Here is a 21837-nt window from a genome sequence, read left to right on the forward strand (position 1 = left end):
CGCTGCCCCTGCCCCCGCAACGGCCAAACCAGCCACCCCAGAGGGGTTTCTTTGGTCACTGCGTGTTCTGGAGGCCATGGCTTCGTCCTCCCTGACAAACCCTGCTCTCAGTGCTAGGTCCTGGTCTCAAACTAAGTGGGGAATGAGTAGAGCCACCACTTCACCCTTTCTCTGTTGCTCAAAGACTGATTTGAAACATGCCATGCTACAAGCTCCAGCTAATGCCTTTTTTCATTCAGTTGTTGCAGATATGTACACATCCCTATTCATTTCTATTCATGTAACAGTTTGAAGGACACATTGAAAGATTAACAGTAACACTTGCAGTCACACTGATTCCAAAAGTCCCGTCTTCTTTGACAAGCTCCACAGTATAGGTATCATTTGAGTGGGTTTCAGCCAGAGATGGTACTTGCGAAGAGTCAGCTTCCTGTCTCGAGAATATAAACATTAATGAGGCTACAGCATCAGTGAAGGAAAGTATATATACATATATATCTATATGTGTGTGTGTATATATATATATATATATATATATATTATAAAGGGGTTGATCCTATACTCTGTGTAAAGCCTGGAGTAGCTGAAGTACCCTGGCATTATTTCAAGCTCACACTAGTGTTCTTCAGAATCTAATTTGGCACAATATGCATAAGCTGAGAGTAAGTAGTAGTAGAGAGTCGAGCAGAAAAAGTACTGGTTGAGATCCTTGAGCTTGCAAGAAAACAATCATTTTATAGCTCCAAATAAGAATGAAATTTTATAGCTCCACTGGAAAAGGAAGAAAATGTGGAACAATTTCCCTTCTATTTTTACACATTCTGGACATGGATATCATTTTGACACTTCAAGATTAATTTAACAAGCATCGTCTTCCAAGTTTTTCTTCCTTCTTTCTCTTTTACTTTCTCAGCTACTTTTTGCTCTTAGTACAGCAACCGTGTTGTTAAGACACATGTCAAGTATAGCATTACAAACAGCATCAAGATGTGTGTTACCTCCACATCTAGGTTGTCAACTGAAAGAACTGGAATCTTGGGGCCCGATTTTGGTGCTAAATTCCGGGAAAGAGCTTTCTCAAGTTCCTCTATGTTTATATCCTGTTCTTTGGAGGGAGCAGTATGACAATCTTGAATCTTTCTTCTCCCATTGTCTACACAGGAGATTTCAGATCCACTAGTGCTGTTCCCTCTTGATAGACACTTTTCTTCATTTAATCCTTCTTCATAAATGTCTGCAAAATGAAACATTGCTGAAGTCAAATAAATGAAAAAAAAGAAGGCACTTATTATTATGTCAGTGTTGGAGGACAAAGTAACTTTCTATATAGACTAGTTGTGAAATCTGGGATCTGTCATATGAGTTAGTAATTATAAAAGTGAGCACTGCCGTTTTAAGTATGGAGAAGGAATTTCCTTTATTGCTGCAGAGGACTCTGACAGCAATAGTGTTTAAGAGCTGTGTTACAGAGCTATTTCTATCATAAAAAACAATGCCAAAATTCCTATTGCATTCAGCAGTGCGAGATAAAGCCCATAACACATCAGGTTTTTTCACACTGAGTGTAGGACAGCACTCACATGGTGCCCACAAGCAGTTGCCTGTTCTCATTTCTAACCTCTGCTTTTCGTAACTGGCACTGAGGGGCTCTTAAGAAAGTACATCCCAACGTCTAATGAATACCAGTATCTAAAGTTAATTCTTAGTATTTCACAGTCAGTGAAGATATTTGACTTTATACCTTTGGGTTGAGAGATGATAAGTTGCACTTCATCAGGAGAATTCTGTATAATTTTTACAGCAGTATTAAATGAAACACCCTCAAGACTAATATTATTCACAGATATGAGTCGTCCCCCTTAAAAAAGCACAAAAACAAGGCAAAACACATTAGAATAGGGAAATAAACCCAAAATAGCTAACTTTAAAACATGAAAGTATTTTAATTGTAATGAAAAACTGAGGACAGTGACCTGGTTTGATATTTCCGGCTCTGTCTGCAGGTCCCCCAGGAATAATTGAAGCGATAAAGATACCAAGGTCTAATTTTCCTACATTTTCTCCTCCAATAATTATAAAACCTGCAAAAACAAGGTAGTATGAGAAAGCCAAGACACTGACAGCATTAGGAAAGATGGACCTTAGGAGAACAAAAGCATCTTATTCCTGTAACATACGTTTTATGTGTGGTCCAGATAATGGGGAGCTCTGGTATACATGGCATCTAACTCCTGATTTGGAAGAATTTTAGACTCAGATTTTAATTTTAACATGATGGTGACTGGTATTTAAATATATATTTTTTCCAATAAGAATACTTTCCTGAGTTGAAACTTTAGAATATTCCAGCCACTTTAGTACAAGAAGCATAAACTGTGTGGACCTGTGAACCTTAGAAATTGTGGTAACACAGGAGGAACACAGTCTATAATCTCGTTAGATAAGTTAGGACATTGTTTTATATCATATAGTCTAGGACCCCTAAGATGGACCATGGAGAATTGTAATGCTTATTTAAGAAGTACTCAATGAAATTCAAAGTAGTTGAATTTCACTATACTATCCCATAATCCTCTACATATTGAAAAAAAAAAAAAAAAAAAAAAAAGTCTTTTTCACTGGTAAATAGTAGAATTTGTAATCAAGACTTTCCACTCAGATCACCATCATTTTGAAATATGATGTTAAACTATATTAATAGTCAGCAGCAAAACTTTGCATTGTCCTTTGCAAAGCCAAGAATAAACGAGGTGAAAATACAGTCTTGCTTAGCTTGTATCAGCAAGGATCAGCCTTAGCACCAAGATCTGACAACAGACATCACATTCATGCTCCTTACTTACCAAAGCCATTCTTGGCGTCACGTTTTAGGGTGACACAAATGATTTCTCTTTCTAGACCACTTAGCAAAAGTTCCTTTTGAATGACTGGTGATCCAGGTGCTGCAGAAACAAAACAGCTAGAATAAATGCAAATAAGTGCAGAGAGGCAAGAGATTCATGGGATATGTACAACTGGGGTTTTAAAAAGTATTTCCTCCTTATTTTCAACATTACCATTACTCCTGAATGAACTTCATTTCAGATGGAAGCTGAAGCAAGTGTTTGGAAATTAGCTTTCTTTAGATAAAATATACATAGAACAGGAAAGCACAGTAGCAGTTTCAGCACCTCCTATGTTCTGTCACAGAATCCCAGAATCACTGAGGTTGGAAGAGTCCTTTGTAGATCATTTAGTCTAACCTCCCTGCACAAGCAGGATCACCTAGAGCTTGTTGCACTGGATCTGTCTGCTATTTTGAGGAGAGTACACATCTAATCTTGTTAAGAATAGATTATTTAAAGAGTTAGACACCTAGCACCCATCGAAAATGAGCAGAATATGGATGCAAAATCTCTTACATGTTCCTTTGAAACATGTCCTTGTCCTAGTCTCTGAGGGCTCTACAGAGACTTTTTTGCTCCATAATTATAATCTCATCTGATCCCAGCACTGATAGTGATGATGGCTTTTGTAGTGTGTAGCTTTTCTTATCCCAGTTATTGTGTGATGAACATAGAAGCACAGAGGAGAGAGCTAGAATATGTTTTGTCTTCTGCATCATTTAATGAGTTGAGGATCTCAAAGGTAAACCAAGTGCTGACCTCCAAGCACTAGGATATTGCCCGTGCAAGAGTTATACTGGGTATACTGAACTACTTCTCTGAAGAACATCAGGCAACACTGGTGGAAAACTTGGCCATCAAGTCCTCAACCATTGATCCTGATGGAAAGGAGGAATGAAAGAGAAGAAAACAACTTATCTTGCTAATCCCTGGCTTAATTCTAGAAGTGGCAAAAGGTTATACTTTGATCTGTAGATAAATCGTATTTTGGTATTTTTGGCAGTGAAACGGTAAATATGGAGGAGTACCATCTTCTTTCATGGTTATTATACTCACCACTGCTTGTGTTCTGAGTTGAGTGGATGGAGAGGTAGTCATAACTCCTTTGCTTGCCGTTCAGATTGATGTGCATTTCTGACTGAGAGAGCCCTGACGTGGATCTGCAGAGGGGGGATGGAGACACGTTACAGTAACCAACCAGCAGTGCTGTTGAGCCCCTCACTGCCCTCAGTCTGTGAGAGCCAGCAGGGACCGCACACGTTTGTACCCTTGCAGAGCTCCTGCTCCACATTCGATGTCCGTACTGCGCCTTCCAGAGCAGGTACACGTTAGGGCACACATGAAAGACTTCACTTTTGTGCTGCCCCATTTTTATCCTTCTCCCTATCCCAATAAGTGGTTCATTTCTGAGTCTGATACAGATTTAAATGCCAAATCCTTTTTCAACTCCTTATCTGGTAGATTGTTAGCTTCCTGCCTGTGCTTGCACAGTGGTTGGCAAATGGAGGCCCAGTCCTGACTGGGTCTTTTGCTGTGCCAATAAATACTACAGAAAAATCTCTGGCACCTCACGGCTTATCAAAGAAATTTGCAGTGAGGTAGTGTGCAGCTGAGTATTGTTTACAGAAAAAGCAAACCTACCTGTCGAGATTACTTTTGTCTCTAGTCCTGTTGCTGATTTCCACACTGAGGTTATCACAAGATTTACTCATCATCCCAGCAGAAAGGTTTTCCAGGTTTGTCCCATAAAGCACATTCTCAGATCGAGACAGTCTCTGAATCAGGGCAAGGTGTTCATGCTGAGCTGCATATGCAGAGCTTGATTTGTCTATTTCCATAAATTTACTGTCCTCTGAATAAGAAGGGAAATTGGTGAAGGAAGAAAAGATAAATCTAGCAACATTATCCCGTCTTTTTAAGTTTAAAGCTGCTTTCTGTCTAACCTTTACAACATGCCAATAGTAAGATTGATGTCACAGATATATTCTGGCATTCTTGAGGATATCCAAGTCCTGGCTTGAGAGTCTGGTTTCCGATCCCTTTATTGCAGAGGAAGTATTTTCTGTATTTAGATTTCATTTCTGTAAATTATACTCCAAATTCACTTTCCACAAAAGCGGGTAGAATGTAGAGATCTGCACAATTTAAATATGGACTCTCTCTGAAATGTATATTGTGTTGAAATTCAGTGCATGGAGAAAGTTCTGTCTGTCAGAGACTGAATCAGCCAGGTTGGTGGTTTCCTACCCCTCACAGGCCACCACTCCAACACAGGTATCTCTGAGGACACACTATGGTCCTTCACTTGCCTTTGGGAAGCCAGTTTTTCCAGGACAACCCGAACCTCAGAGCCTGCAGCCGCGTGACTTGTGAAAGCCGGACTACTTTCAGGGATTTGAGGCACTGGTAACCAGGACAGGGGTTATAACTGTCCTAGCCCTCAGTCATTTTGTCCTGTTATATCTAGAATGCAGTGACTTCATGAAATATTACTGCAAGCAAATGTGGCTCATAGAACTGTAAAATTCACTATTAGAACTCATTTGTAAGCTGCAAATCACAGTTCCACTAAGTTTTGTTAGAAACTACAGAAGCCTTAACAAAAGGGTGCCTTAAAACCTAAGTGTCATTGCAGCACATTATGGAACAAATTTGTGCAGGAGAAATTACTTGGTTGTTGTTTTTGTTAAAGAACTTCAGCGGAAAAAGGCAAGCTTTTAATCATATATCCTATGTTATATCCCATTATATTCCTTCATTGACACCATTTTAAAATTTTACTGCAAGAAAGGATTCCCGTGGATGGGCTTTACACTTGCGTTCTGTTCTACTGTGACTCAGTGTCAAATCTTCAGTGGATGCAGATGATCATGATTCTGTTCCAGCTGATGGAAACCCATGTTGCTCTACTGAAGTCGAGTGGTGCAGATTATTCATTATTTCTTGCAGCTTGTGCCTCAGTTTCCCCACAATGATCCTCACCTATCTTTACAGAGCAAGCTGAGGACCGTGGGTGAGAAAAGCAATGTAACTGCCCTGGGTCAAGCAGTGTCTCAGCAAAGAAAATATGAAAAATCTGACCTCCAAGGAGGTAGTAGGCAGGACTTCTGCAACTGTGGCAGAACACAGAGGAAGAGGAGAGCAGCTAAAATGTAGGTAATCCAGTGAGTGTGACCAGTGTGCCTTTGGTTCAGTGGCTTTGGTCTGGGATTGAACCATAGGGTTGAACTCTTGTCTCAGAGGATCTTGATGTCTCAGGTCTTCTGGTTCTGAGTTTAACTAAGGGCTACTTTTCTTCTTCGAGTTCTCCTCTCCCTTTTAAACTCTAACATTGGTCTATGGCCTGTGTAACAAAAGTACATTCATAACTCACCTGATGAAGCTTGCCGAAGTTGCCTAGAATTCATCTGTGCATTAAATTTGTGTTGGGCAGAACAGAGGTCCAGTAAATATTTGCAAGTCTTTGCCGTGTCTGTAATGAACGTATGCTTCTTGCCACTGAAGCTACTTTCAATCATGAATTTTTTTCTCTGAAGGGGAAAAAAAAACGCAGAGCTTCAAATAACACGTCAGTCATTATACTGAGGCTCTTGAAAGTTTCTTCTGTACAGTCCTTGTGGTTTGTATGGATGTGTTTATGCCTGGCTGCCTGCCTGCCTTTTGGATGCAAAAATGCATATCAGAAAATCAACCTCTGTGAGTGAGGTGCCTGCCGTTCACATCGTAGCTGCCCTATGCTGAAGTCAAGAGCCTTTGCACATTGGCTACATTGGGAGCAGGTAAATAGGTTTGGCAAAACTTGGTCCTGCACATATTAAAATGTATAAAACAACTGAAAAGGAAAATGAGTATGAAATGAATGGCAAATGGGCTGTTTTGGGAGAGAAAACAGGCTGGGAGTGAAGAACACTCTGGCAGTTGTCTGATGGGTCTCTGTTGCAGGAGACTACTTAGAGGGCTTGTAAGCTTGTCACAAATATTGGTTTCTGAACAGACATCAGCTTGCAAGAAGATGGGGTTAGGAAAATGAAATCTAGAAAGAGACATGATCCCATGGCCTGTTGTAAAAAGGAAAACACAGGAGAAAATAAAAAGAAGTATAGAGGAGAGAGGAATGAGTATGGAATACACCATAAAGAGGTTTGGCGCAGTCCCTGAAACAGTTAACACAGTATTGCTCAGTTTTGTAATAATTTTGACTTAAGCATTTGGAAATGGACAAAAACTCCTGCACTGAACATCACTAGGAATTCGAATTCTCAGGATCCACATCCAGATACGGCATTGAGTTGAAGTTGCTTTCAAAACAGATGTGTCTGTATATGACAAGTTAAATTCTTTGTTCTGAATGCAAAGTATTTATAAGCTGGACAGGCAGATAGGGAATAATGTATTAAGAGGAGAAAAGAAATTCATGTGTTTCCAACTCACGTGAGCTGAAATTCTCTCTGTTTCACGCCACTGAAATCTTAAACTGGCAATTCTTGTGTGATTTTTGACCTCATATACAATGATGCCTTTGGCACAGATTCCCAGGATGATGTCCCCTCCGGCTGTTTTCTTCTCTTGGGACACTCGGTAGAATAGTACGCCGTATTCAGGGAGCTGTTGGGTCACCTTTGTAGAACAAAAAAAAAGGAATTTACATTTTATTAATCAGTAAGAGGTGGGAGGAAAGGTAAATGGGAAGGGAAATGGTTGTGAGTGTCTCTACAAATTATTCTTTCACTCTCTCTAGAAACATGTGGAAACTCTTACCAGATTTTCATCTTTGCTGCCTCACCTACTGCCTTACCTGACCGTGATGTGTCATTAGTGCATTGCATGCACTAATTTTACATATGTAAAGTTAAAATAACATTTCTCCGACATCTTCTTTGAAGACATAACAGGATTATTCAGTTTCTTGCACATTATAGCGGCACTGAAATGTTCCGTGTTACCGCTACTCAGCTCTTGTTCAGATTTCCAAATAGAAATGCATGCAGAATTAATGCTGCTTGACTGATGTTAAACATTGTTCCTTTCCATTTTCCGTACTGTATTTGTTTCCCCCAAAAACATGAGGTACAGCAAGTATGCTGATGTTGCTAAGACTGCTAATACTTTGGCACCAGCTCTACCCTCAGCTCTACGGTTATAGGTGGTTTGCTTTCCACAACAGCAATGACAAACTGGAAATCCAAACAGGAAGGAAGCCAAGTAGCTTCCTTCCTCAGCTACTTAGATCCCACAGTCCTTTACCCAACTTTAGCAAACAAATTTGAAGATGATTTTCTGACATTTTTGTGACCTACAGATCAATAAGAATTTTCTCTAATGCTTTTTTTTTTTCCCCCCTTGGAAGCGAATGCAGGAACTCAAAATAGCTTTTCAACCACAAATAAAGATTTTCAGCAACCAAATTGAAATACTTTAAGAAGATCTATTTTTCAGAAAACATCCACAGTAAAAATTTCAGGTCCCAAAAATTGGAGCCTTCCTACTGACTAGCTGAATTTGGAAACCTGCCAAAATGCAGTTATTGATTTTTATCCATTCTCTAATTCGTGGTATTTTCCTACTAAAGTAGGAAAAATAAGGTTGAGGGAGAAGGATAAATCCCATATCATCATGACACCATAGAGGTATAGATACATGGAGAATATTTTAGACAGTTCCCTTCTTCCTTCCACAATTTAAGATTATTTTTAATCAAATAACAAATACTGCTAGTTTAGAAAATGGCTGAACAGCTCCTACAGTTTCAGATCTCAAGAGGATGTCATTCCCATGCTTTACAATTGTCTCTAGTACATTAAATCAGTGTATCAGTGTATTCATAATCCTCTAGAATCTAGACAACACATCTGTTGCATGCTGAAAATACAAATTAACCCTCAGCATATTGAAAATTTGCATGAACTATTTATGAAAGGAAGCCCTATATCTGTGTGTGATATTGGTATTCAGGCTGACAGTCTGTGCAGCAGATTACATTTTCGTTTCTGGTGGAATATCCAAAGTTATCACATCTAAAATCTTGTATTGAACAAGAAGGAGTTAGTAGAAGACAGTAAAAAGAGAGGGACTTGCTGCCACACAAAAAAAAAAGAAAAAGAAAAAAAAAGAAAAAAGTGGTGAGTTACCTTTAAAAATTCTAGTTCAGCCTCATCCTCAAAGAGGGAACGATTCATGCGATGCAGCTTAGCAAGCTCTCGCTGTACGTTTGCCAGCGTCATTTTCTCTATTCGGCTTGTTGGAACATAGTCCTCAACACGAAAATAGCTCTTTCCGTGCATCTTCAGGGGAAAGAAAAACAGCTTTTACTTTGTTCTTTTTTTTCACTTTTCTTATTGGTTCATTTCCATTTAAGGGTGACCCATATACAGAAGTCATTTCCTGCTGACATTTCCTGGGAGAAGATGGGGAGCAGCAGAGAGTGTCCAGCAGCTGAATGCATCTAGTGCAGCCATGGGCAGCCAGAGCCTGGAGCCCGGAGCGCTCCCCTGTGCAGAGGAGGAGCAGGGAGGGCCTGCAGGCAGGACTGCAGCCTTGCGGTTACAGCTGAGGGTCGCAGCAGCATCCAGTAATAAAACGGGAAACCCATCCCAGGGTGGATCAGATTTTGGTTGATTATAAAGCTGCACCACTCAGAATTAATAGAGCTACATGGATTTATATAAAGGAAGATATGCAGAGAATTGTGGATTTTTTTTTCTGTACAAATTGCAACTGGGAGATGGGCCATCAGGGAGCATTGTCTTTACAGTTTATGGATCTGAGCCTATACACAAAACCCTCTGTGAATTCTAGAGTATTCCATGATTTTTCTCTTCTGTGTTTTCTAATCTCTATGAGCTCCTCTTGAGCCTCAAAGTTGTGTCTGTTTTAGGAATTTTCTACAGATATTTTAGATCTTTCTTTCTGGCTGAAGTTATCAACTCTAAAGTACCAAGATTCTTTCCCTAGGTGCCATTCCACCAAATTTCCTGCCAAATTCATTTATCTCATTATTGCTCCATAATAAGGAAATTTTTGTAATTATTTAAATTAAATGTGAAATACAGCTACTATATGATTTAGCTGAAGCTATGTGTTATTGACATTGTTTCTTTAAATTCCATATGACAAGCAAGCAATAAAAATGATTATTTATCAATACCTCAGAAACATAATTGCCCAGCTCTGCCTGTAAAGCCAAAGCACCAAGTTTCAGTGCAGTCTCATCATTACAGTATAGTCGCTCTTCCAAAATATCTTTGCGAAGCTGCAGGTAAAACTGATGCCTTGTCAAGCTGTGCCTGGAACACAAGGAAGTTTAGGAGGATGCCAGGAGCCCTGAACGCTCAGCATAAATGCTACTGATTTTCCTGCTGTCAGGAAAAAAATACGTGCACTTACTGGATAACATTAAAGTGGTTGACAAAGAATTTTATCCTTAGAAAAAGCGTGAAATTAATGATGGAGGTTTTCTTCTTGGGTTGGTCATTCCAGCCCTCTGGAGCCACTTTGTAGAGTTTGGTCTCATCATCCAAAAAGAAAAACTCTTTACCTGAAATGAGAATTGTGGGTTCTGTGATAAGTCTGGAGATACTTCCGCTCAAAGGACTTTGAGCACAGCTCAGAGCTCTGCTACGTACATTCTGTGCATCACTAGCAATAAAGCAATAATAGATCACGGATATCAGTTGAGATCTACTTCCCTGTGCCTTGGGCTAACTTCTTGTTCTTTGAAAGACAATTTAGGATAAAGTTTAGTATCTAATTTAGGATTATTTTTGTTAGATGCTGGATTGGGTGCCATATATGGCAGGATTCAAGGGACTTAAATTCAGGTTACCACTAAGATTCTGCGCCCCACTGCAACCTTGTGCCCTGTACATGACACGTGCTTCCCCCAGCTGCCTTGGAAATGTTTGCCATCTAAAAGGGGTAGGGAGATGTGTGACTTGCAGGTGACAAAGACAGCAGAGACAGTGTGCGTCACAGCAGCCCTTCCTGGAACTTCTGCTGGGACAGTGGGGCCTGGCATCAGTCCAGTGCAAAGCCGGGCAGAGCCTTTTCTGCAGGGGAGTGTCAGCCAGCAGCAGCGTGGCTGTGCTGGTTGCCTGGATCACGGTCCCGGGGTAGACACGCTTTACATCACTGCAGTACAGTTACACCAATGTACCTTCTGTATCTCTTTCCATCTGGAGATCAGGATCATACAGAAATTCGTTAATAAAGTGACTACAGAGGCACTGTCAGAAGAGAACGGGTTAGTTCTAGATATTAGTTAGCCGTATCTCAGTACCTTTTAGATAAGCCAAGCCAAAGTAGAAATGTTCCACTAAGTTTGCATACGCCACCACCGTGTTGAAAACATCTCGCGCCTTAGACTTGATGTCACATTTCACTTCAAGGCACTGCCCGTTGAGCAGAATCACGTTGAGATCCCTTTGGGACAAATAGGATTTCCCTTTTTTAGTCTAAGAACATGTAACAAAGAGTGAGGAATGAGTGCCATGTTCAAGCAGAAATTCCACAGCAGTTTTTACTGAGATCCACAAACCTCCTGTCCCTACACAACCTGCTGGAGCTGTTCACAATACTATGTTGTTCCTTGCTTCCCTTAATAAAACATCATAAAATAATGTCCCAAACATTTCCATTTCTGTGGTGAGCATTCTCAGCTTCTACGATCTAGGGTCATTCTAGGTTTAAGAGTATTTCCAGATTTTCTTTAGCCTAATATCTATGGCTATTTGTTGTTAACTTTCTACTTTATCTTACTGAGGAACAGAGGATATGCCCACAAACTGGGGGAGTACAGTACATTGGCACTAGATGTCTCTTTGCATATTTGCTGCATAATCTTATTCTCAAAAGCCTTGCTAAAGTGAAAGTGAAGAGACTCCTTTCACTTGCTAAAGTGAAAAAGAGAAATGAAACTATTTTTTACATTGATCTCAGCAATACAGATAAGGTATGTAGTTCTGAGAATTAAAGGATTTCCTCTTTGAATCTCACTGTCTCTGCAGGAACCTTAACTTGGCTTGGAAGGAGGACATGGCAGGAAGCCTAGGGTGGGATTCAGATGCAATTATAGAGAACCCCAACTTAAGGATCACTAAATTAGTTTTACATTCTTAATAATCAGACTTACCACAATTGATCCAGGCAGCTGTAAGGTCACTGGTGGTTCACTAGATAAGATAATAAATTCTGGACCTGAGAACTGTGAGGATGAGATTTAGAGATTTAACAAGCATCCATTCCTGTGGAGAATATTATTTAGCCTGCCTTCCCCAGGACATGCTGGCTCTGGTTTAATGTTATGCCAAGCCTAGTTGCCCAGTCAGTGCATGGTTTGATGTGCAGAACATGTAAGTTAGTGACAGAGCTGTGAGCAGAAAAAGATTCTGTCTTCCAAATGTCATAGGGCACTGTCTTCCTTTTCATGCTACAGAAATCTTGAAGCACCAAACAATTTATAGGTGCAGACATCCAGCACAGGAAACTTTCTAAAATTCACCAAAACGATGAACACCATGCAGCCAATCACTGATATTCTGTCACGTATCAGAATTGTTAAATGTCAGTGAATAGTGAATGATTAAAGGCATCTTAGCTAGACCTTCTCAAAGAAGCCAGGAGCATGCGTTAGAAATGTCAGGAAGACACACTATAAAGAAGAGCTTGCTATTTTGAGCAGCAATAATTTAAAGACCAGGCTTTGGCAGTTGCAGAACAGAGTACAGTAAATTAGAGACTTTTCTGATGCAATAAAAAGGCAAAATTAGAAAACAAAACAAAACAAAAAACACACACCATAGAAGAATCTCAAAGGCCCTGTGCTCTGTAAACCTTTACTCTGCTGTCTCATCTTACCACTTGCAGATCGTTACCTGTTCCTCTCTCTGCCGCAGTCATTTCGGTCTGACTCAAGGATCTAAAAATCACAGGTGAATGACAGAAAGCAGCGCATCCATCCTTAGCTGTGCTGAGGAAAAGTCCTTTCCCACAGGGATTTCCCTAGGGATTTTCCCTAGAGGATCCTATCACACCTCTCCGATATTCTCTTTTACATATAAACCCCTACTTTGATAGTGAGCTTTCTCTGACTTAAAATAATTATGTCCAAAGCCTATCTCCTGCAGCATCTGCCTCCAATTCCCCGCAATGGTATAAAGAGGAATTAGAAAGTCATAAAATATATTCTGAAGATTTCTTCCAGTGTGGGAGTAAAACAGAGCGAGCTTGTTCTGTGCCCCTTTCCATGTGGTCCCTGGCACAAGGTCATCAGGTGAGGAGGAGGGAGCTTAGAAATGACCCATTGCAGCATTTCATATAGCATTAAAGAGCTATAGATGTAGAGCTGCTTTATCTTAGAAACAACTGGTGCAGAGAAATGGCCAAAGAAGCGCAACAGCTTTCCTGTGCCATACAGAACCTAGCACTAGTGGGACCCATTGGTGATCCTAGTATTAAAAATATCAAAAACATTAAAAATATTAAAAATATTAAAAATATTAAAAATAATAGCCAAGAAATCACTCTTTGCCCTATAGGGTCTTAATTCTTTCAGAATACACTTTCTTTTAACACTTGTTGGACTCCTTTTGAGGAAGCTAATTATTCCAATGAAAAACACTAACACAAGATCTGTATCTGAAAAGAGTAGTTCAGGATATCCAAATAACTGAAACACTTGGTCTTTAAAGTTTCGCCAATACTGAGTCTTGAGGCAGGAGAGAATGTGAATACTGGAGAATGTAGAGGAGCATGGATGAGAAATATAGAAATGATAATGAGAGCAGCAGCAAGGGAGCATGCAAGTATGATTCACTTGGCTGAAACTGGAGAGGGAGAGCGTTTGAAGAGCAAAACTGCCATAAAAAATGCCCTGGAAAACAGAAACTAAAAATAGAAGCGGTTTTCCTCACTCCACAGAAATATGACTGCCAGAGTTGTTTGCAGCAGTATTACGCAAACAAAAGTAGCCTAGATAAAATATCAAAAGGGTCTGTGTGTGTCTGTGCATGTGAGCTCGTGAACTTGGCACAGGTGAAAGTACTCAGCAGCCTGAAAGCTGGCGCTTCTGTCCTCCACGAGAGAGGGCATACCAGGGGGAGCTGCACTGTGGAGTTATCTGTGATTGTGTTCCTGTGATCTCGCTGCCAAAGAAGCATTTTCCTTTCTATTTAACAGAGAGGAAAACCTCAAAAATGTCCTTCAACAACTCAGCAGTCAAAAATAGACCAGTAGGAGAACCACTGGTTTGGCACACTCACACCCTGTGCTTTCTATCGTGGCATACACACTGCAAAACAAATATAAGACCATTGATCATCATTGACAAGTAAGGGTTTGGGTTCAGGCTCTCTGTAACCTTCTTTGCTGTGCTGCAGTTCCTGTCAAGGTATTTGATCAAAAAACTCCTTGTGGTGTTTGCTGTTTGCCGAAATTGCACATGTAGGTCACAGAGGGTTCAACCCTAAGCTCATTCTGTATGTACAAGAGCTTTCCTTGCCTTCAGTTCTGAGCTGTTTATCACACCTGGCTTGTGCCTGATTTGGAATCTGTCATTTTAGGAGACTCATCTAATGACGTGACTCCACAGTCACTGTACATGTCACTGGTGGCTGATAACTGGATGAGAAGTTTTTCATTAGAGATATTTACATTTTGAAATCAGGTTATACTTTTCATTAGTTACCTTCTCCTTCCTTTGGAACAAACATTTTTGTGATGTGGTGGCTGCTGTGTAGTCCTTTGTAGACACAGAGAAGGTGGAGCCCAAGCTCAGCAGGTTGTGTTTGCTGCTCTTCTGAGCTGCACTAGGGATTTCTTCTACAGCACTGACTGACCTGTAGAGGAGATGTCATATGAGCTGTATGTCCAGTTGTGTACCCAAAACAACATCTAAATCAATTGAATACTGATTTGTTAGAATAAATTAATATCTTTAAGACCTGAGAGAATTTTCAGTTTAATTGAGAGGAAGATTAGTGTGAGAGCACAGTTCAGAAAACTGTTTTCACTGTACTTTCAACCCGTAAAGTTATGGTGTTTTCCAAATGAGTAAGCAAATGTATGAACTTATGAAAGTTAAAATGAACTTATAATACAATAAATACTCATCAGCGAGGAAAGAACGATCATATAGTAGAGATAGGAGGGTTTTGTTGACATGGGTTTTGGTTGCTTGTGTTTTTAAGAGATTGCAAATTCACAAGAAAGCTTTTTTGTTATCCTGAAGTTTCAGTCTTCTCTTGTGCATGTTACCAAGTTGCTACAGGAAATTCAGGGAGTTTCAAAAGCTACTAGGAAGTTAACAAAGAAGTTAACTTCCAGGAGTAGTTTGTCTTCCTTTGTCTATAAATATAGGTGAGGATCCCTGTTTCCATGAATGTAACCACAGAATTGACTATAAGTTGACTTTTGTGGATATAAAAATGTTATGAACTGAAAACCCAAGGTTCTGTAGTAAGAAGATTTTATTTTCCCATGATAAAACAGAATAGAATAGAATAGAATAGAATAGAATAGAATAGAATAGAATAGAATAGAATAAAATAAAATAAAATAAAATAAAATAAAATAAAATAAAATAAAATAAAATAAAATAAAATAAAATAAAATAAAGTTTCTCATACTGATAATCTCTTACTCATCTCTTACTGCTGGCTTTGTGGTGATTATGTATATGTCTGTACATGCACAAACATACATATATGTATGTGCATATGTAGATATCTATATAAGCATATTTGTGTGTGTTTGTGATAGTTATTTCTTCAGAAAAGCTGCCTTCTGCTTGCAATTGTTTCTTTGGGGAATTTTCAAGGTATACTGCAGTATGTCTCATGGTGGCCACCTCATCAGGAAGTTCAAACAGTTTACTTGGGACACATTTAATTGGGAATTGATCTAAATGGAGCACTTCCTGTGGGCCCGAATTACTCATGTCATGGTTAAAAGAAGAAACTCCTCTTTAACTGGGTCAGGAACTCAGTTTAAATGCGATGTCTGTGGGGATTACATGGTGTTTATCTGTGAGGTTCTGGCCTCTGTGGTGCCTAGAGCTAACTGTACTTAACATTTCATTGCAGTCTGGAAAAAGGTACAATTCCAGCTGCACTGTGCTACTACTGAAGGCAACGTTTTTCCTTTGGCAGGAGTTCAGTTTACTTGGCTTTTGTGAAGAAGGTGGCATCAGTTGTGTCCAGGGCTGTGTCTGGGCCCTTTGTCTGTGCCCAGGGCTGCTGTTACTTCCCTGCCTGAAATGAGGCTAATCCTTGTGACAGACCAGGCTGTTTTACTGCTTGTGTCCCTGGTTAAACTAGTGGTTCGGGGCTGGGAATGGTTGAGGTAAGTGAGGTAAATCAGTTTAAGCACTAGGATAGAAATGAATATTATGGATTATGTACATGGTCTGCCAGAGCCCTCCAGAATAAGTCACATCTCAGGCAGTGTAACAGCAGTAGCAGATGCAGGCCCTGACCCCAAATCAGAATGTAGACAAATATGGACTCTGCAAATTGCCATGCCCATAATGGCAGTGACCGTCCGTACATTCTTATCGCTCCCCCTCAGTGGGAATCCTGTGCTCAGATTTTTCCCTTCCACGCTGCCTGGAGAGCTGCTTTTCAGCTATTGTAGCCACAGTGAGCCAGGTGAGCTGCCCTTGTGTTCACCAGTCTGATTTTGACTGCAACACGATAGCTGTGCCAGCGCTTTGTAGGGTCATGACATCTGGCAGGACACAGTGATAAGAGGAAGAAGATGGAAGCCTTTGGTGCGTGTGTTTTGAAGGAGCTGCTGATGGCCCAGGCTCCATTTCCCTCACTGAAGCATTAGGTCAGTTTTCCTTGAGGCCAAATGGAGTCTAGGTGCTCCCTAGCTTTACGTAAACAGTGTCTGCTCTGACAATAGGTGACAGATTCAGAAGTTGATCAGGTGTTTTCCTGTAATGACATGGCCTTTCTACATCTCCTATTGTTACCTAGCCCCTAGGTAATAAAAAAAGCTTCCGTCTTTTAGGAATGCCCGTTTCAATTACCTGTTTATGAAGAGTTTGTAGCTACTTTGTGTCCTTGACCCACTGAGGGTGGGATCCCATGACCTGTGCGTCGGTGGGACTCGGCCTGAAATGAGGACAGGAAACAGCACAACTGAAGCAAGCAGCAGTAGCAGCACTTGGCCTTACCCCCCGGGCCCAAATTTTGGGCCGCAGGGAGCAAATTTTGACTGGCTATTTCTGCCCTCACATGTTTCTTTGGGCATCATAAATGGCTGCTGAGTAGTGCTAAGTCAGTGCTACAGCAGCAGCATTCCCGGTTCTGTAGTTATTCCCTCTTCGCAAGAACAAAGGTGGGAGAGTAGCAACATATGTACACTATCTGTAGTTCCCATACGTGTGTGGGGGTTGTGAAACAGCTTTTGCTCTTCAGAAATTATATTTGATGCTCCTTGTTCTTCTGTTTCCAGGCATAAAATCAAGAAAAATTGTCATGTGATTTCCACGGTTAATCACAGTAGGATATAAAATCACTGAAATGAAAACTAAATATTCCATAGGTTATTTGGTACTTAATTATTTTGTGAAAGTTTCTACATCATAAAAATCTAGAGAGAAAAAAATAAATACAGGGTTTTTTTTGAATCGCCAGCTAATCAGACTTGAATTTTTTTTTTTAATAACTTGAAAATTTCTTTTTACCTTCAGTCAGCTATGCTGCTAGAGAAGGGATAGACATTTCTTGCTCTAAATGTGCAAAAGCTGAAGCTCAGAGGTAGAGCCAGAAATAGTTATTCAAGATGTAGTTCCGTGGACATTTTTTCTAGCAGGAAAGTTGTTTTAAAGCCTTTAAAGAAGGAGGAAGGTACTTAATTTTTTCTTTGCTTGGATCCTTTCATTGTTGTATTTAAATAATTGCCTGTCAAAATTTATGTAGGCAAAATTATAGAGTTAGTAAGTTGAGCTACTGGGGAAGAAATCAGTTAGACTAACATTTTTTTCAGAAAGATCTTATTGTCAGAAAAATATGTTCATGAACTGCATCTTAACACCTCACTTTGAATTCCAGCACAAAAAATATTCCAGCACAAAAAAATTCCAGCCACCAACTGAAATTTTAAAACCTAGGGAATCTACATTTACATGAGTAAAATCTGCAGAGAACAACAAATACGTAACTATCAAGAATTTTTTTTTCAAGCTGTAGATGGTGCTACAGCAAACAAGCTCTTTTAGTTCCTCCTAATTTGGTAGTGACAGAATGTGGTACTGTAAGATAAGGTGAATAGTGAGGGATAGTTACAAAAATCAAGATTCACTTCTCTGTTCCAGTTTAAAAGGATCTTTCTTCACCACAGCATCACACAAATGCACCTCCCTAATGATATAAGCCTGGGAGTAGCTACTGCATGACCATATGAGGGTAGTCTCACATTTCAGGTAACAAAATAATGAGCTGGTAATTTATGACCACTGTTTTTCTGGGAAACCTTACCTCTTCTGTGTCCCTGGTTAGAGAGTATCAAAGAGGTACTTTCTGAAATGCTATTCGAGTCACTGTAGTCCACAGAGAATTGTCTGTAATCTTCTGTTGACTGACTGTAGTTCATTAATCTGGATCCTTTGTCTGGAAACAAATGGAAATGGTAAATCACTGACTTTTATTTTAAATCAGTGTAACTTAGATGGTAACTTAAATATCATTTGGCTTGACTACCTTTTATTTAGTTCATGTCGCTGTTTCTTCAGACCCTAACTGCAGTTCTGCAAAGACCCAGGAAAGGCTGGTAACTTCATTCTGCCAGCTCTGCTTGCTCGTAATCATACTATGACCCAAACTAGCTCTCATAGTTCTCATTGACCGTTCAAATGAAGGGAGTCCAATATATTAATTGCATCTTACCAGCAGAGCTGAAGGGTTACAAAATGTAAACGTATTAGAAATGTGTATTATGAGGATTAAAACTTTGAGCTGCATGTATTATTTTGCTTGGTATATGGTGCCAAGAGGCAGTCCACTGATTCAGCTGCAGAAATTGCTTTGAGAGGCAGCATCCTAAATCATTAAAAATACACATTTCTGTTGCAGCCCAACTTGACTGTGTTACCTAGAAATGTCTGCCTCAAAAAATCACACTTCCTTCTAAACATAATCAACAAATGGATTCATTAAAGATCTTAAGCAAGCATAAGTCATTTGACGGGAATCCCTAGAAAGCACTGAGACCACAGATACTTACAAGTATCTGTAAGGGATACAAGGCTTGCAAGGGAAAGAGCAGAAATGTGTGGTCAACAAGCAGCTGAATATGGGACCCCTGCTTTGGGCAGCAGCCGAGTTTTCACCAGCTTACACCAGTGTGAATCTGCAAGCTCTATCTCTGAATGAGAGGCTGAGCCAGTATTGCTTGAGAGCTGCTTTCTCTGCGTATGTTCAGAAGAATCTCCTTTTCTTATGACTAATAGTACTTAACAGAAATGTTCTACAGGCCATAGGAGTGTTGAAAAGTTGTAAGCATGTGAATAATTCCAGCTGAAGTTACTAAAACATATCTGTGATTGGAGAAGGATTGGATTACTTATGTACCTAATGCATGTCCAAAAAAAAAAGTCTGCAGGACCTGGGCCAGAGGTCAGCTACCCTGCCGGTCAGATTTTCGTTGAAGTGTACATCACAATATAGAGAACTAGAGAAAATAATTTACCTGAAACTGAAGACCATACTTCGGTACAATCAGAAAGTCAGTGTGAGGACTAATAAAATCTTCATCTTACCAAACTGAAAGGTGAAATTAGTGTAGGCTACTTAATTTAGATAGTGGATGGGATTTGGCCTTGTTTCTCAAAATGACCCCAGCAATGTAAGAGTAAATTTATAAGGCATCTTTTGAATAGAGGAATAGAACTAAATATCCAAGAGAAATCACTGAATTTTGCTGGAATAATCAAATATGAAGAATGAATATATGATATTTAAACAGCATAATTTCACAGGGGCCACTTTTACCTTTGAAAATACACTTGGGTACACAGAGTACAAAAACAATTTTGTTTTATATACAGGTTTTATGCAAACTGATTCATTACTGCTTCACAGCTTCTGACTGGTGTCCTTTGAGGAAATAAGGAACAGAAATCTTAACTGATTTGCCTCAAAGTTTTGGCACTGTGAAGTCATTTCTCTGTAAAGCAGTAAATGTTGTGTTCACAACTACACATAATTGTCACAACATGAAGTGAAACAATTCACCTGGCTTGGGAAAGCCTCAGAAAAGACCCTTGCAGCTTTATTAGACAGTTCACATGAGAAGTCTTTTCTTACCTGTGCGAAAAGTCATGCGGGAGGACGACGCGGAGGTGTCCAGTGCTTTTTCGTGCAGTCTTTTCCTTATCATGTGGCTTCTGTTGAGCTGGGAGGCTGCGCTGTCTTCAGTGACTGCCCGTTCTACCTAGAAGCCAGTGGGACTGCAAGTCAGTGCCATATGATATGTGAACTTCAGACCCTAATACTGAGGTGATCCTTGCCCTTGGCTTGTCAAAGGCTGCTATTTTACTTGATATAAGCGACTTCATCTTCTCACATTAACAAAATGGCTATCATGAAGTCTCTTTAAAGGTTAGAGTTGTTTAAGCATTAACTCAGAGAATGAGGATACTGCGAGTGCAAAAGCTGTGCTGGTATCGTTCCCTGGAAGAGCAAGCATAGTCTGAGATGGCTTCTTGTCTCATTCACTTTTCACAGGCCCATGCAATTTACTGCTTAGATTATAATCAAATCTCACTTCCTTAACTGACACAAGCATTAATTCTAGGCAACTGCTCACTTGTATCACAAGTTACTGTTGATCTCTCTTATCAAAGAAAAGAAGATACTTAGAGCGTAAGAGTAGTACCTACCTCACTGACACTTCCAAGCACGAGCTGGGCCATTTTTCTTATGTAGACATTGGCTGGTAAGGAATAGGATTCCTTCTGATGTGCTTCACATGCTTCCAGAATGGATTCAGGGGCAAGTCTTCTGTGTGGCAGATCTTCACACAGTGTCAACAAGAGACTGTGTAGTTGGTCGCTCAGCTGGAGGGACTGGGGCAACATGGACATAATGTTAAATAACATCTCACTCGTCTCATGTCCTGTGTAAATAGGAATTTCTGACAATCTTTTGCATTGGATGGGAGATGGGCTCTGACTTCCATATATTTGGGAAGATTCCACACAGACATCAAAGGAACACTGAATGGAACCTCTCCTGGGATGGAGGGTGGCCTTGGAAAGAACTGGTATGTGCAGAGACTTGTCGGCCTGTGTATGGGGCTTCTTGGTGATAGCCCTCAGCTCGGGCTGCAACACAGCTTTGCTGAGACTGTTCATCTCAGAGATCTGTGCAAGCAAGACATATTTTAGAGCTAGCCTCAAAAAATGCAGGAATTACACCAGCTGTTGGCCTAGATACCAGATACATTTTTAGGAATCAGTTAGCTTATTCTCCCTTAGACTGTGTATACCGTGAAAGGGAGGGTATATGCTAGAAGATAGTGATTTCCAAATCAGAAATGGTCAGTCAAAGGCATGGATATACAGATGAAGAAAAATACATGCCACAAATCTTCGAATGTCTGAGTAGCAAGAAATCCAAAACTGCAGTTAGCAGAGACAATAGTAGAGTTTTCACAGAATAAGAGCTTTCGTTCACCATGACACAAGATTTCCCACTAACAGTGTTCTATCTAGTGGTCCAAATGCAGAAACCCTCTTCTTGAGACTTTAGGTTATATCTCTTAATCTTTGAAACTGCTAATATGAAGTAGAGTGAAAGAAAACAAAAGCTCATGTTACTGGCCTGGTTTGGAGGAACCTGATAGTCTGCTGCCCAGTAGCAGGTCATTCCTAAGGAATACACCAACATCTGTCAGAACAGAAAAGGAAGCCCTTGATGAAGTACACAGTAGTTATGGAAAATCCTCTTTG

General features: G+C 40.1%; 1 protein-coding gene across 1 annotated transcript in view; it reads right to left on the bottom strand.

Moving 5' to 3' along the window:
• FRMPD2 (FERM and PDZ domain containing 2) overlaps positions 1 to 21837 on the bottom strand; it is a 52251-nt gene that overhangs the window by 27429 nt on the left and 2985 nt on the right. Inside the window, exons 3-22 of the mRNA XM_026050452.1 lie at positions 21710 to 21775; positions 20767 to 20952; positions 20192 to 20318; positions 18365 to 18496; positions 16912 to 16996; positions 14566 to 14716; positions 12013 to 12084; positions 11161 to 11335; positions 10269 to 10419; positions 10030 to 10168; positions 9014 to 9166; positions 7317 to 7502; positions 6259 to 6415; positions 4527 to 4737; positions 3942 to 4045; positions 2844 to 2942; positions 1974 to 2081; positions 1742 to 1858; positions 999 to 1234; positions 326 to 430 (exon numbers count right to left, since the gene is read on the bottom strand). Coding sequence (XP_025906237.1) covers positions 326 to 430; positions 999 to 1234; positions 1742 to 1858; positions 1974 to 2081; positions 2844 to 2942; positions 3942 to 4045; positions 4527 to 4737; positions 6259 to 6415; positions 7317 to 7502; positions 9014 to 9166; positions 10030 to 10168; positions 10269 to 10419; positions 11161 to 11335; positions 12013 to 12084; positions 14566 to 14716; positions 16912 to 16996; positions 18365 to 18496; positions 20192 to 20318; positions 20767 to 20952; positions 21710 to 21775 — 2760 coding nt within the window. The remainder of the gene's footprint in view (positions 1 to 325; positions 431 to 998; positions 1235 to 1741; positions 1859 to 1973; positions 2082 to 2843; positions 2943 to 3941; positions 4046 to 4526; positions 4738 to 6258; positions 6416 to 7316; positions 7503 to 9013; positions 9167 to 10029; positions 10169 to 10268; positions 10420 to 11160; positions 11336 to 12012; positions 12085 to 14565; positions 14717 to 16911; positions 16997 to 18364; positions 18497 to 20191; positions 20319 to 20766; positions 20953 to 21709; positions 21776 to 21837) is intronic.

This window comes from Nothoprocta perdicaria, unplaced genomic scaffold (assembly GCF_003342845.1).
Source record: "Nothoprocta perdicaria isolate Ctin4 unplaced genomic scaffold, notPer1 scaffold_110, whole genome shotgun sequence".
Taxonomy (NCBI): Eukaryota; Metazoa; Chordata; class Aves; order Tinamiformes; family Tinamidae; genus Nothoprocta; species Nothoprocta perdicaria.